Source organism: Larus michahellis, chromosome 10 (assembly GCF_964199755.1).
Source record: "Larus michahellis chromosome 10, bLarMic1.1, whole genome shotgun sequence".
Lineage (NCBI taxonomy): Eukaryota > Metazoa > Chordata > Aves > Charadriiformes > Laridae > Larus > Larus michahellis.
The window spans coordinates 16,304,171-16,317,976 of record NC_133905.1 but is presented as its reverse complement, the minus strand read 5'-3'; the positions used below and the strand labels follow the sequence as shown (position 1 = coordinate 16,317,976).

At 52.6% G+C, this 13,806-nt stretch overlaps 1 protein-coding gene across 1 annotated transcript in view; it reads left to right on the top strand.

Moving 5' to 3' along the window:
- PLXND1 (plexin D1) overlaps positions 1–13,806 on the top strand; it is an 83,777-nt gene that overhangs the window by 45,364 nt on the left and 24,607 nt on the right. Inside the window, exons 15-23 of the mRNA XM_074602486.1 lie at positions 732–871; positions 1,657–1,824; positions 4,110–4,200; positions 4,382–4,657; positions 5,555–5,704; positions 9,422–9,536; positions 10,648–10,755; positions 11,446–11,558; positions 12,801–12,908. Coding sequence (XP_074458587.1) covers positions 732–871; positions 1,657–1,824; positions 4,110–4,200; positions 4,382–4,657; positions 5,555–5,704; positions 9,422–9,536; positions 10,648–10,755; positions 11,446–11,558; positions 12,801–12,908 — 1,269 coding nt within the window. The remainder of the gene's footprint in view (positions 1–731; positions 872–1,656; positions 1,825–4,109; positions 4,201–4,381; positions 4,658–5,554; positions 5,705–9,421; positions 9,537–10,647; positions 10,756–11,445; positions 11,559–12,800; positions 12,909–13,806) is intronic.

The window sequence follows — 13,806 nt, the reverse complement described above, 5'->3', positions numbered from 1 at the left end:
CCGGAGTGGGGAAGTTGCCCAGCAGACTCTCCTGGGGCGCTCTGTGTCGCAGGCATGAGGGTTCAGCGCTGCATTAGTTATCAAAGCCTCAAGCTCATGAAATCTCAGGAAGATTTCCAGGGGCTGCAAATGCAGATAACATACATGCTAATTTCTGCTGAAAATGGCGAGAGGCAAAGTAACTTCCCCCTTAGTTCCTGTCGCCTCAGGAGATTCAGGTTTGAAGCTTCCTTAAGAAGGAGTTTGATATTCAATTTTCTCGACCCAGGTGGCTTTGCTCACAGATCTCAAGGCCATCATCCAGTGGGGCTCTAGCATTAGCTTCACATTCAGGAGGAAATGGATCTGGAAGGGCAGAGATGGTGGGAGCCGGAATGAATGAGAAATCTCCTTTTGTTGATGGACCTTGAGCTGTCGCCAGCTCGGGACCCTCCGTGGGAGATCTCAAGGGACTGTTGGGATCCTGGGCTCCAGTTTGGACTCGTGTCTCATTTATTGCCAGAATTTAGGGACTGCAGAGAGTCACAGAGGTTTTACATGATCTTGCTCCTCAGCACATGTACCTTTCTCCTTGTTCTGAAACCCTGCCGGTGAAAGCTTTTGCTGTGCTGCTGTTTCAGAGCCTTACAGTACTGAATACTTAAATTTACCGAAGCAATTCCTACATGCAGTGTGGGGTATCCAAATATGAATTTACCAGGCTAGAAAACAGATTTACCCTTTGTTTTTAGCTTCCCATGGTGCAGTCCATATATCCCCTGAATGGCCCAAAGGCTGGAGGAACCAGAGTGACCATCAGAGGCAGCAGGCTGGATGTCGGCTCCGAGCTCCGTGTCCTTGTCAATACCTCCAAGCAGTGCACTGACCTCAGGTGGGACTGGGTCTGGGGGCTGGCACTGAACTAGTGACAAGTACCGAAGCATAAGGAAGGATGATACTGTTCCCCAGGAGTTCAGGAAGAGCTGGGGTTTGGATGGGGGCCACCACTGCACACTGCTGCTAGCCTTGGAGCCATCATGGCATCCCCACTGGGATCCCTCCTGGCTGCCGCCTGCCCCATGTCCAGCACCCCGTCAGCCTGCTGTCCCCGGCGCGGTGCGGCAGAGCTGCAGTGCGGGTGCCTGACACCAGGATGGGGCGGGTTTCTCTGGCAAAGCGATGGCGTTGGTCTTGCCGTGATGTGGTGATGGTGACCAGCAGCAAATGAAGTGCTTCTCACGCACCGTTCGCAGGACGCTGCCGGGCGTCTTGGGGGCGCTGGGACCAGGACCAAAACGCTGGGAGTGAAGCAGACGTGGGCTTCGTTCCCAGATCTGCTGGAGACAGAAGGCACCTGCACACCCAGGGTCCCGCTCCCATGGCCGCTTGCAAACCTCTCATCCTCTATGTCCCCATCTCATCAGCGGGAAAAAGTAGGAGCCTGCCCTTTTCCTTTGGCTGTATGGGAAATCAGTCTGGCAGCCTGGGATGGTATATGCTCAGAATTGCTTGTTAGTAGGCAATGTAATTAACAGGGGATTGGGATGTGACTGGAAGCTCCTTCTTGCCTGCTCTGCTGACGCCTCGCTTCATGGCGGGGCTCAGGTCCGCGGTGCCTGGCTCCGGCTGCTCTGTCTGCCGTGGCTTTCGGCACTTACCCTGCCTCTCCCTGCACAGCCGCAACGACAGCACCATCACCTGCACCATGCCGTCCGCGGAGCTCACCACGGCCGTGCGAGTCTGTGTCCAGTTTGAGAACAAGTCTTGTGCCAGCTACAACATCACGTTCAAGTATGAGAAGAACCCGATTATATCAGACATCAACCCCAAAAAGAGCCAGATCAGGTGAGATCCCTCCCCTACCGGGGACAGCCAGGTCTGCCAGGATTTGTGGCCTTTGTTGAGATCAGCCTCTTAATTTTTGCCCAATGCAAAAGTGAAGAGTGCTCTCCCATCAAAGTACAGAGCTAATTGGAGTACCCTGGTGTAGCCTGCTGCAGGCAACGCTCGCGCGCCCTGTCTGTGCCATCCGGAGGCGGAGTAGATCCCGAGCAAACCCTATGTCAGGAGCCCAGGAGTCACAGAAGCACAGGCAGAGGCAGGGCATGGTGTCGGGGCCTGTGACAGGCTGTTGTAGCATCATGACTTCCATTTCAGAGCTGGCACGTGTCTGCATCTTCCTGCAACAGAGGGGGACGGCTCCGGGCTGGTGGGAGAGGGTCCTGCAGGGAGAAAGGGGCTTTCTCAGCCCTGGGGTCTGACACCTTGCCTTGCAGACAGGGACAAAGGGGGCACCGTAGAGCGCTCTTGGGGCGCTTCAGGTACCCCAGCACTGGAGTGGAAGAGGTCTCACGCACCAGGACTGTCCATAGCTCATTTCAGTGCATTTAAGAAATGGAAAAAAGTCAGCCTTGGTAACTGTACTGTGTACACCTGGTGGGTGCTTTAGGTTCAGGTCTCAGGCCTCTATGAGACCCTGAGGATTTTTCTTGGCAGTAAAACTGCTGGAGGATAAGCTGAAATTTGTAATTTTGGATTTCAAACTTCCCTGAGGTCACAGTATTTCATTTTTAAAGCGTGTTGCTTTTAATTTCATGTCTCTCTGTGGAGCTCTCAGGCTCCTGTTCCTTTGGATACTGTGGTGAAACCCCACCTTTCTTGGCTGCGGAGGCGGGAAAACCCAGGGCTGACCAAGAAATCTGAGAGTCCAGCGCCTGTGCCTGCAGGACCACGCTGAATCCGGCGCAGGCACGCCACAGGCTCTGGCGGGCTGATCCCCCTGGAGCAAAGCTGTGCCTCGGCATTCCCAAGTGCAGTGCCAAAGATGCAGGCTGTGGGAAAGTTAATGACAAGGCGCAGCAGTGACTCAGCCAACCCCAGCTCCTAGCCGGCTTGCGAACTATGCCGAGTGGCGAGAGCGGCATCTCAGCACAGAGACAGTGCAAGAATGTCACTGCCCATATTCACAAGGGAAACCACCAGGGTATTCCTCCGTCACCTTAGTCTGCTGCTTAGTACTTAGAGCAGTTTCCAAATTTCAGATGGCTGAGAAGGTGACGGCAGTCCCTCTCTTCAGACTGCTTGGTGGCTTGTGTAGTCCGACTGCTCTGGTGCTTTGCTGGGCTGTCGACCATGAGGGGGTCAATAACTTCTGTAGAAATTTAGCTGGATCTGATTTGTCTTATCATATTGCTAAAATAATCTGTGTAAGCAAAATTTAAAACAAAACAGAAGTTGTAAACTAGTCTGCAGGCTCTTAGTTAGAAACTTGGATCATAACTACGTGATAATATCTACAGCGTTGTAAAAGACTTCAGACAACCTGACTTTCAGGGCCTTGGACCCAAAGTCACTGTGTCTGGAGTGGCCTTGAGATAATGGGATTTGTAACTCCTGACTGTTCCTGACAGATGCTCCAAACAGACCAGCTGTGATACAGAGGAAGGGGAAGGTAAACACAGGGTATAGCTTCTGCTGCCCAGAGCAGGCAAGCCGTGCTGGTTCTCCTTCCCTTGCTCTGCCTTGTGTGCATCAGGGCCCTCGTTACTGTCGTTAATTGACTGCACATTGAGAGGCCCATGTTTCGCATTCCCCAGGCAGCAGATCCAAAACACAAAACAACTTTCACATTTTGATCTAAATCAGAAGTGTCTGGGAGATGTGGGATCCCTGTCAACCATAAAGGGGTCTTCTCCCTCTCCAAGACTTACAGTTCTCTGGGTCGCCGCGGGGCAGGAGCAGGGAATATCTCCTGGTCTTTGCTTTGAGGGGTTGGAGGTTCACGTCTTACACCACTGGTGGCCTGGGTGACCTGCCGCGTACCCCTGGGTGCAGAGGCAGGCTGCTCCTCTGGGGAGTGGGAGAAAGGGGGACAGTTTTCTGCTGCGGGAAAAGGTCCCCCCGTTCCACCACAGCGACTCTGCTGCTCCTCCTCCCCTCCCTGATATCTTGCTAGCAGTGTGGGTGCTTGCTGCAAGTAGGAGGAAGACTTTGGCTGTTGGGTCACGTTTTCTGCTCAAGCAACCAGGAAGCATCCCTGAGAAAATGACATCAGGTGACACCCAGCCATTGCACCTCGCTGCTCTGTGTTGTCCTCTGTGATCACCCTCTTTCTTCCCTTCTCCTTGAAGTGGGGGCAGGATCATCACCCTGGAAGGAAGAGGCTTTGAGCTGGTCCAGAATGTGTCCATGGTGGTCCGTGGCATCGGCAGAGAGCAAACGGTGGGTGTCCCTGCTGGGTATCGCCTGGTAACTGGGATCAGGGCTGCGTGCCCGGTGCCTGAAGACGTTTGGGGTGTGAAGCTGAGGCTTTAGCCCATGCTACGGATCGGGCTGGAGCAAGGCTGGGTGGGAGCACTCAGGATGTCGGGTTTTTGATGTACATGCTCTCTCCTGCTTTCAGAGCTGTAAGGTTCACACCGACACTGTGATCACCTGCCCCTCTCCAGCTGCCTCCAACATCACTGTGGGGAGCAAGCCCGCTCCCGTTGATTTCTATCTCAACGGTCGCCTCTATGCGGACGACCGTCCGGCTCTGGATGAGGAGATGTACCCCGAGGAGGCCTTGCACATCAGCAAGTTCAGCCTGGAGTACTATGCCGACCCCCAGTTCTTCACAGCCAAGAAGGAGAAGTGGATCAAGCACCATCCTGGCGAGCCCTTAACTCTGGTTATACACGTAAGAGAGTGGCATTTACAGCTCTGCTTCTTTTGGGGCGTTGCTGCTCCCCACTGGGAAGCTCTTCAGCCCGGAGTGCCAGCACAGTGGTGTTCACAAAGGCAGGAGAGAGAAGGAGGGCGGATGAGGACGGGAGAGGCAGGAGCAGGCAGTTCTAGCTCAGTCTGTTGCCCCTGCATCAGTCTTCACCGGGAGATGCAGCGTGACCTGAGGATGCCCTTTGACGCATGTTGACAGAGCTGCGTTTGAAGGATGTAATAGCAAGAAGCTAAATAAAATACTGCACATATGAAAAAGAACCTGGCCTGAAATCAGGCAGGTACTCCAGAAGGTCCTGACAATAGATATTTATTCCTGCAGAATCAGGTCATGCATTCTTCTCCTTTGGCTACTGAATTCAGTTCAGTTAACAAGGAAGTTGGGATACAGCAGTTGGGTGGCTTGGACAATGCGCAATAGTAATTCAAAGGCCATTGTTCGCTGCAGGATATCCTCACTGCTTGCAACGTGCTTGAGAAACGCACTCCCCCTTTCTCAGGCTCTGCAGACGCATCTCCTGGCTATCTCCTCTGTTGTACATCCTTCCCCCCTCCCAGGTGGGCGCTTAGATCCTTATCTGCGGTGCACAGCCAGGACAGATCAAAAGCAGATTTTTCCAGGTTCCACGAGGGGCTTGCTCATCCCATGCCCCATGCTGAGTGAGGAATGGGAAACAGGAAAATGGGGAATGGCTTGGTTCTGGGTTTCCTGTGGAGTGATGGAAAAATGTCCTTGGTGAGGGAGAGTCCTCCCAGGTCTGAAAAACAGCAGGGAATATGGAAAGTAAAGTAGGAAAATCCATTGCAATTCCAACTGCTACTCTAAAGACTGACATCCTGATTCTATTTTTGTCCTTAGAAAGAGCCTGACAGCCTGGGCCTGGAAAGCAACGAGTACCAAGTGAAAATCGGCCTTATCTCGTGCGAGATCCAGATTGTTTCAGACAAAGTCATCCACTGCTCTGTCAACGAGTCGCTGAGCACCTCGGAAAGACAGTTACCAGTGACGGTGAGTGCCAGGAGCCTCCACGCTCCAAGCACACGGGGCAGAAGGGGTCCCTGTTGCAAACCCTGAGTGCGAAGGAGCCCACTGTGGGCACAGGCACTGGCCAGGAACGCTCACGGGCTGCCTTGCACGGACGGGTGGGCAAAACACACTGTGCGTACGCAGGGCTAGGGCTGCCCTGGGTCACGGAGAGGGGCTGCCGCTGAACTGACCGTGCTGTAAGCTGGGGGCAGGAGGATTTTGTCAGTTCTTGTAAGGCGCTGTGAAATCCCAGGCATGTGAGTTTTTGTCACTTGCGGTAATTGTCTTTCCTGCCCCTCATGAGATGCATTTGGGGATTTCCATACAGTTTTTGGTCAGCTGGCTGCCTCCTGCCAGCAGCAGAGAGCTACAAGTGGGCATGAGAACGCGACCCTCACCGAGCTGCAATGAGCCACTGGAGATGGGTCCCCGCCTGTGACCGGGCAGGGCAAGAGGAGTACACAGGGCTGGAAAGTTCTGTGTTGCTTCCCAGGGGCTGACATTTTGTCACCACAAGGAGCTCAGCGTTGAGGACTGTTCATCTTCGCGTCTGCAAAATTCGCAATACTTTGTTACTGTCCTTTCTTCCACAGAGGGCTTGACATAACTCTTCCTCTCACCCTCCGTTTCCCTCATGTCACATGCAGCCCAGTGACAGGCAGGGATGTGACTATGGCTCTTCGTATCTGCGGAGAAAACGCCTCCCTCGCCGTGGTCTGAGACCCTGCAGCCCCTTCCCAGTCCCCATGTTAACAGTGAATGGTGGGAGCCTGCGGCGTGGGCAGGGAGGAGGAGGACGGCTGCGACGGGAGGTGACGAGGCTGTGGACTTGTGCTGCCCAGAAGGCGCAAAGATGCACCACCAGTTCACTGGCAGGGTTGTCCAGTTTCCTGGTTACAGCCTGTGGTGTATGAAATTCTGTGGCAAACTGGAAATATGGAAATGCAGAAGTAGCAGAATTTCCCAAGTCATTTTAATGGAAATTTTGAATAGGGTAATTTTGGTTTTAGTGAGAACTGAGAAACAGGGAAATCCCATTGGGGAAGAAAAGGAATTTATGAGTTTGCTAGTCTTGGTTTTATAAAAAACATTCAGGACAATGCCCTAGTAGGTTCCTAGGAAGCAGGAGAATACCCAGCCCTAAAGCATCACATAGCTGTTAAGAGTGTACCAGCAGTGAGAGTGCAGCTAAATAATCAACTTGTATTCACGTCTGCGCGCACTTACTAAGCCTTCATACGTGGTTTGAGTTATCGCCCGCTGGCCATTTCGTCGGCAACAGCTGCCTTTGTAAAATTCTTGTGATGGCTTTGATCACACGGGGCCTGGCTTGCGCAGTGGTCCCTACCTGGTCTGCGTCAAGGACAGCTGTGGGGGGCTGCGGAAGCCTCGCCTGCTGGTGCAAGGTCTCTCTTCTGGCAAGCCGAGATGCCTGTTGTCGTGACTGCCCAGTTTGTTCTTGTTTAGATGGCAGAGCTCATATCTGCAGTGATTGGAGCACAGGATACAGCCCTTTAAAACGTGTCCCACTGTTGATCTTAATTCTGGCCATGATTTTGGGGATGCCTGCTCTGTGAAGGTGTTCTCAGGCCAGGTCCATGTTAGCAAGTCACCTGGGGCAGCAGGAGCTGTCTGTAGGTGATGAAGATGGGGGTCCTGAGCCTCCCTGTGTTTTGGGGGTCACTTTCAAGTAGCTCTTTTGGGAGCGCCTTAGGTGGGCTGGAGCGCGGTTCGCGGTGACCCCTGAGGCAGCCCCGTGCCCCAGGAGTCCTGCCATCCCGACAGCTCTTCCTGGGAGCAGGGTGTCCGCTGGCCCCTTCTGCACCCCACCACATGCTGGTGACAGAAAATGTTGTCATTTAACCTGCAGCCTAACTAATTGCCCTTACAAAAAAATGTATTGAGTAGAGCAATACAAATAAACAAGAGAAGCTTGCCGAGGCCTTCAAACCCATTTTTGTTCATGACCAAACTGTTTAAACACTGAATTAAACAGCAAGTGTGGGATTTCTCCTCTGGCAAATGCAAAAGGTTGAGTTGGTGGGGAAAAAAAAGACTCAAAACACATCGAGGACTTGCCTCATTGCAGCATTTCAGACAAAAGAGGTGGAAATCTTGAGGCTAGGCAGGGTGCTGCGCAGACTGTGAAACGAACCTCTGTAGATGCTTGTGCGGTGCTCATGGCTCCCTGTCCCCCTCCCTCATCTCAGCACCCCACCAGCACACACCAGGGTAGAGACAAAAGCTCTTAGTGTTGGACACTGCCCGGAGGCAGCACCCCAGAACCCACCAGCGCCAGAGTCCATCTGAGGGCTGATACAAGGGCACACTGGGGCTTGGAGCCGCGGGAGCCTGGCCGTGTGGTCCAGTACTGATGGTTGGAGGTGCTGAAAGTTTTCCTGACCCTGGGTGACGGCAGCTGGTGTTGTCTGCGGCAGGGTGGTCCTTCCTTTCTTGCCTGTGGTGGGAGCAGCACAGGGGCAGAGCTCTGGGCTTGTCTGGATGCCTCCAGTGCCCTCACCAGTTGCCCTCACTGCTTGGATTTCCTGATGGGCATGGACCTGTGAGCTACGCGATGTTTGGTGCATGGACATGGTGGGAAGGCCCCGCTTGTGGCACTACTTCAGCCCAGCTGCTGAGAGCTGACTGTAATTTAAACACAGTGTGCACCTTTGCTGGAGGTGCTCCGTGACACAAGTGTAATCATAAGATTATTCCACCTCTTCCCTACCTCATTTCAGGTTTTTTGCTCAAGTTTCTCTCGCTTCTCATTCCTTGAGAGAAGTGAAACTTGCATTTCCAGAAGTGAAAGACTTGTGTGGTCATGAGTCTTCCTTATCAGATGATGCTGTTGAGTCCTTTCATCCCAGAGGCCTAGAGCGCCGTTTATAAACAGCGCTGAGCAAACTCGCCAGCCTGCCTGTGATGTGTGTTGGCTTCTTCCCTTCTGGTGATCAGGAGACCGAAGGACTGAGCTCAAGTGGTTTGTGCTTGATGTCACAAGAAATACGGGCCGGGAGCAGAGCCAGCACCTCCTGACACCCAGTTCACTGCTTTAGCCGCAAGATCATTACTTGTCTCTGGTCTCATTGTTGTTTATTTTTATTTCCTTACTTTATTTATATTTCAAAGACTTTGAAGTTTCTTTGCCCTCCTTCTCCTGAGTGGCAGCAGCTCTGCTTTTGGAGGAGAAAGGAGAGTTCAGCTGGGATTCAAAGGCCATTCAGAGGCGTAACAAAGTCAGATTAGTGGAAGTGGTTTTCTAGTAAAAATAGTACAGGCAGTACTATATGGTGAGGTGAACTCTCTAAGAAGGGGTTGTCTCGTGCTCTGGGGTGGGTACGGCGGGGCCATGACGTGGGCTAGAGCCTGCGGCTCTGCCGCCGAAGCCCTGTGGTGGCCCTGGGATGGGCACCACTGTGGTACTGCAGCCTGCTGTGAGCCAGCCTCGGCTTTCCACCAGAGCACACAGGAAGGGAATTGGGCTCTTTTGAGACACACGAAGTCCCCGAGATCCAGCAGTGAAAGGCACAGCACGGCTTCCCCACGAAGCCCGGTGGGCTGAGCCAGCGTGGTCAGTACGTCCTTGGGCGAAGGTCTGCTGGGCACTGCCCCGTAGTCCCTCCTTGCTCCACCTTTGAGCCGCTTGGCAACGTGCTGCTCAGCTCCTGCATTTCCACCCTCCTTCTCCCTCTCTAGATCCAAGTTGGAAAATTCAACTACACAATTGCGATGCTGCACCTTGGGGGAGGAGAGACCGCGATCATCGTCTCCATTGTCATCTGCAGCATCTTGCTGGTCCTCTCCGTCGTAGGTAAGGGAACAGAGCAATGAGTTTCCACGTTTTTTCTCGTTAGATGTGGAGAGGTGAAGGTGACTTACTCACACGTTAGGAAACCTCTGAGTGCTGCCGTTGTGTGGTATCTGACACTGGTCTGGGTGCAGCAAGCAGCCACTCTTCTTTGTATGGGACCAAGCCAGCACCCAGGATCGAAGCTTCCTGCAGTGTGGGGCATTTGCTGGCTGCATTCATAGTTCAGCTCTGTTACTTGAGCCTGTGGTATTTATAACTTTACCCTTTTCCTCCAAATACTTAGTATATAGTGTACTATATACTTAGTGTATAGTAATTCTATAGTAACTTAGTAGCTACTGTAATACAAAATAGAGAAAGGCGTGAGAAACTGGTCTTGGACTGGACTCACTTGAACAGGGCTCGCTCACAGGCATGACTGTCCCAGACCATCCCAAAGGCCCACCAAGCCCGAGGTCCTGTCATCAATAACAGCCAGTGACAGGCGCCTGGCGAAGAGCATGAAGAACAGAGCGAGCATCCTTAGCTGCAGATCTGGAGCAGACACAACAGTTTGCTAACCTCACTGGAAGCTGTGCAACACACCTGTGTCCTTTGGCTAGGGTATCTTCTCATCGCATGTCCAGAATGACTGTGCAGCAAGAAACCTGTCAGTTCACAGCAAATCAGGTGTTTCTAATAGGGACTTAATTTATTTTTAATAAAGGTTATAATGCACACAATTTATTAAATGCACCACCCGTCATTAGAAACATATTTCTGGAGGCATGGGAAGACTGTCAGACATGAACAGTGTAATACAGGTGGTAAACGTCTTTAAAATCTGTGTTCATTAATCAGCTGGAATACATTAATATACAGTTAAGCTGAATATAAACAGCCCAGACCTAAACCGAATATGACAGTTACAGCACGATCATTAAATTCCATCTGGTTTTACTTATTTACAGATAATTGACAACTGACTGATCAGATACCAGTCTTGTTGTAGGTGTTAAACCAAGACTGAGTTTAGCTTTCTGCACCCGTGTCAGCGGAGGACCGCTCTGATCCCAGCTGCAGCTGCTCCTAAGCCCTAGTCCAAAAGGCTCGTTCCCTTCCTCTTTTCCAGCTCTCTTTGTGTTTTGCACAAAGAGCCGCAGAGCAGAGCGCTACTGGCAGAAAACCCTGCTCCAGATGGAGGAGATGGAGTCACAGATCCGGGAGGAAATCCGCAAAGGTAAGTCACCGTGCTGGGCGCCAAGGAGGAGCCAGGACTGGGAGGGAGACGCCAGAATAGCAGGGTTGAAGCCATTCGCCTTCTACTCTGTAGAAGTTTGTAGAATTATTTACAGGAGAATTTCTGTCATTGCCTTCGAGCATCGGCAGGGTTTGTGAATGTGGCTCAGCGGCTGGAAGTGTGGCTGTGCCGCTGTCTTGCTGCCTGGCTCAGGCGAACCACTGACCTTCAGTGCCACTGGTTTACCTGTCCTCGTTTAACGTCCCTTGGCCATGTCACAGGGTTGCTTGAAGGCCACACTAACCTGTACTGTGCTTTACCGTCGAGTGCAACAGAAATCGCGGCACACTCCTGCTAGAGCAATGGGAGAAGGCAATGCAAGCATCTGCATCTGCTGTCCCCGCGGCCCGTGACTCTGCTGTGCGGGCTGAGGTCCTCCTCCTGCAGAACCCGCTGGGGGCTGCTCTCCTGGAGGCAGGGGACCCATTCCCTCCATCAGCACTGCGGGATGCTGATGGTTAGACCCCGACGCAATCGGCTGCTCCTCGAGAAGCCCTGCTTCAGCCCACTCGAGGGAAAGGCTCGAGGAGGCAGAGATGAGACGTGCCACGTATTGCCGTGCCAGCCGGCTTACTGTCTCAGCTGGTGGAGTATAGCAGCTCTTACCATCTGCGGGTCTCTTTGTGTAAGGTTTTGCGGAACTGCAGACAGACATGACAGACCTGACCAAGGAGTTAAACCGCAGCCAGGGAATCCCGTTCCTGGAGTACAAGCACTTTGTCACCCGGACGTTCTTCCCCAAAGTAAGGTGATAAGCGTGTCACGGGCACCTAATCGCTCCCAGGTCCCTCCTAACCAGATCAGGGCTGTGCTTTCCCCCTTCTAAAGCGTCATTATAGTGTAACAAAATCATTCCACTGTTATATATTTAGTTGTCACGTATTTCAGCCTCAATTAGCATCAAAAGTTGAGCTGTAGCTCCTGGGGTGTGAAGTAGGGTCAGGCTCGCTCGCACACGATAGGAGCCCGGCGGCGGCACCGTCTTCACAGTCGCTCTGGCTCGCCCAGTTGATGCTGTTGGACACCCTCTTCCGAAAGCACTCTCTCCCGTGAGCAGAAAGTGCTGGGGACTCCCCCTTCTCCCCAGGGGCTCCAGTGTCACCCCACTCTGTTCGTTGGGGGCTGAGGCTGAAGGGTGGCTGAAGGGCGGCTGAAGGGCGTAGCTGCTGGCGACGTTCAGGGAGAGGGGGCTTTTTGTTCTACCCAGCATCCCCAGCTCCTCTGCCGGTCCTTAGGAGCTCGTTGGATGTCTCCATCTCCCTCTTTCTCTCCTCTCCGGCAAAGGCTGGGTGCATGGCGCTCCCAGTAAGACGCCCCTTGTGCTCCCAGTCTGTCTGCCCAGCATCCTCCTCCAGGGCCGCACCAGACGCGCCGGTGCCATAATTCCCGTCACCGGCTGCTCCGCTGTGTCGCTGTGGGCCCTTAACAGCGGCTGTATTTCACCCCTGAGGCAATTGCATTTCAGTGGTGAGGAGCGAGATGATGATTTATGACTGCAGAGTGTTTCATTAGTAGTTATTACTCAGGTTTTTAAGTTATCCAATCTCTATATATCTGCACGCTAGAGTCTTTAAGAATCCGTCTGCTATATGAATGTTGGAGATTTAAACATTTTTCCCATCTGTTTCAAAAGTTACATATGTTAAAACACACAGTACTCCTCTATTTTGACTTAGTCTTCTATAATGCGTTCTCTTCTGGGATTTTTCTAGCTGTCAAATTAGTCTATTTGCAGTCTCCCTACCCTAACGGCCTCGTGTCTGTGCAGACATCTGCCTCCCCCCATTCTTGTGGTGTTTGCTCATTCAAGAGCCTCTTGCAAAGTGTTAAAGGGTTTGTAAACCATACCCATGCATTTCTTCCTAATGGGTGGTCTTCAGTCCCGATGACATGTCTCTCCATCTCGTTCCCTTGCGGTGCGCGGCGAAGGAGGATGTCCCTGGCGGGGTGCAGCCGCCCTCCGCTAACGCTATGCTTGCTTGCAGTGTTCCTCGCTCTACGAGGAGTGCTACATCCTGCCGTCCCAGCAGCTCAGCTCCCAGGTGGGCTCCCAGGTCCAGGAAACTCATCCACTCCTGGTGGGGGAATGGAAAGTGAGTAACCCAGTAACAAAACAAACACTCCTGAGTGGTTGCAAGCCATACGCGCGTGTGTTGACAATGCTGCGTGCTTTCTTGTGGTGCGTGGGGGATGCTTAATCACTGAAAACAATTAACACATACCAGCTTCAAATCAGCTTTGGCTGATTGGAGAAGGCAGATCTGTGGATCTGCTCTCACACGGAGCTCTGTCCCGAGATTCTCCCCTGCTCCAGTGTGGGTTTTTCTTCCTGAGTGTATCACATTGTATGTCACCTCAGTCTGCAGTTCATCATAAAGGAGATTTCTCCCAAGCAGGGGCTTGGTAAAAGCTGTTGTCCCAGAGCTGGGTTTCATGTGGCCAAGGAGGAACTGAAGAATCAGTCACTTAGGTTGGAAGGGAGATCTGCTTAAAGCAGCTCCAACTAGATGAGGTTGCTGAGGGCCTTGTCCAGCTGCGACAAATGTCTTCAAGGATGGAAATCCCCCAGTTCCATTGACTGAGAACCTGAAAGGTGAAAATTTCCTTCCTTACATTTAATCAGTGTCCCATGCTCTATCTGGTGTCCCTTGCCTCTCGTCCTAGCACTGTGCCAGCAGAGAAGAGCCTGGCTCTGTCTTCTCCGCCCTCCCCCCTGCCAGTGGGGCAGCTGAAGACTGCAGTAAGATCTCCCCTTATCACTTCTTCTTAAGGCTGACCAAACCCAGCCCTCTCCAGCTCTCCTCGTACGGCCACTAATTGTTTTGGCAGCCCTAAGCTGCACTTGCTCCCATTTGCCAACATCTGTCTCATAGCGGGTAGCCCAAAACTGGCCACAGTACTCCAGTAGCCTCACAAGCGCTGAGCAGAGAGGAATGGCCACTGCCCCTGTCCCACTGGCCGAGCTGCTTCTGATACAGCCCCGGAGGCAGT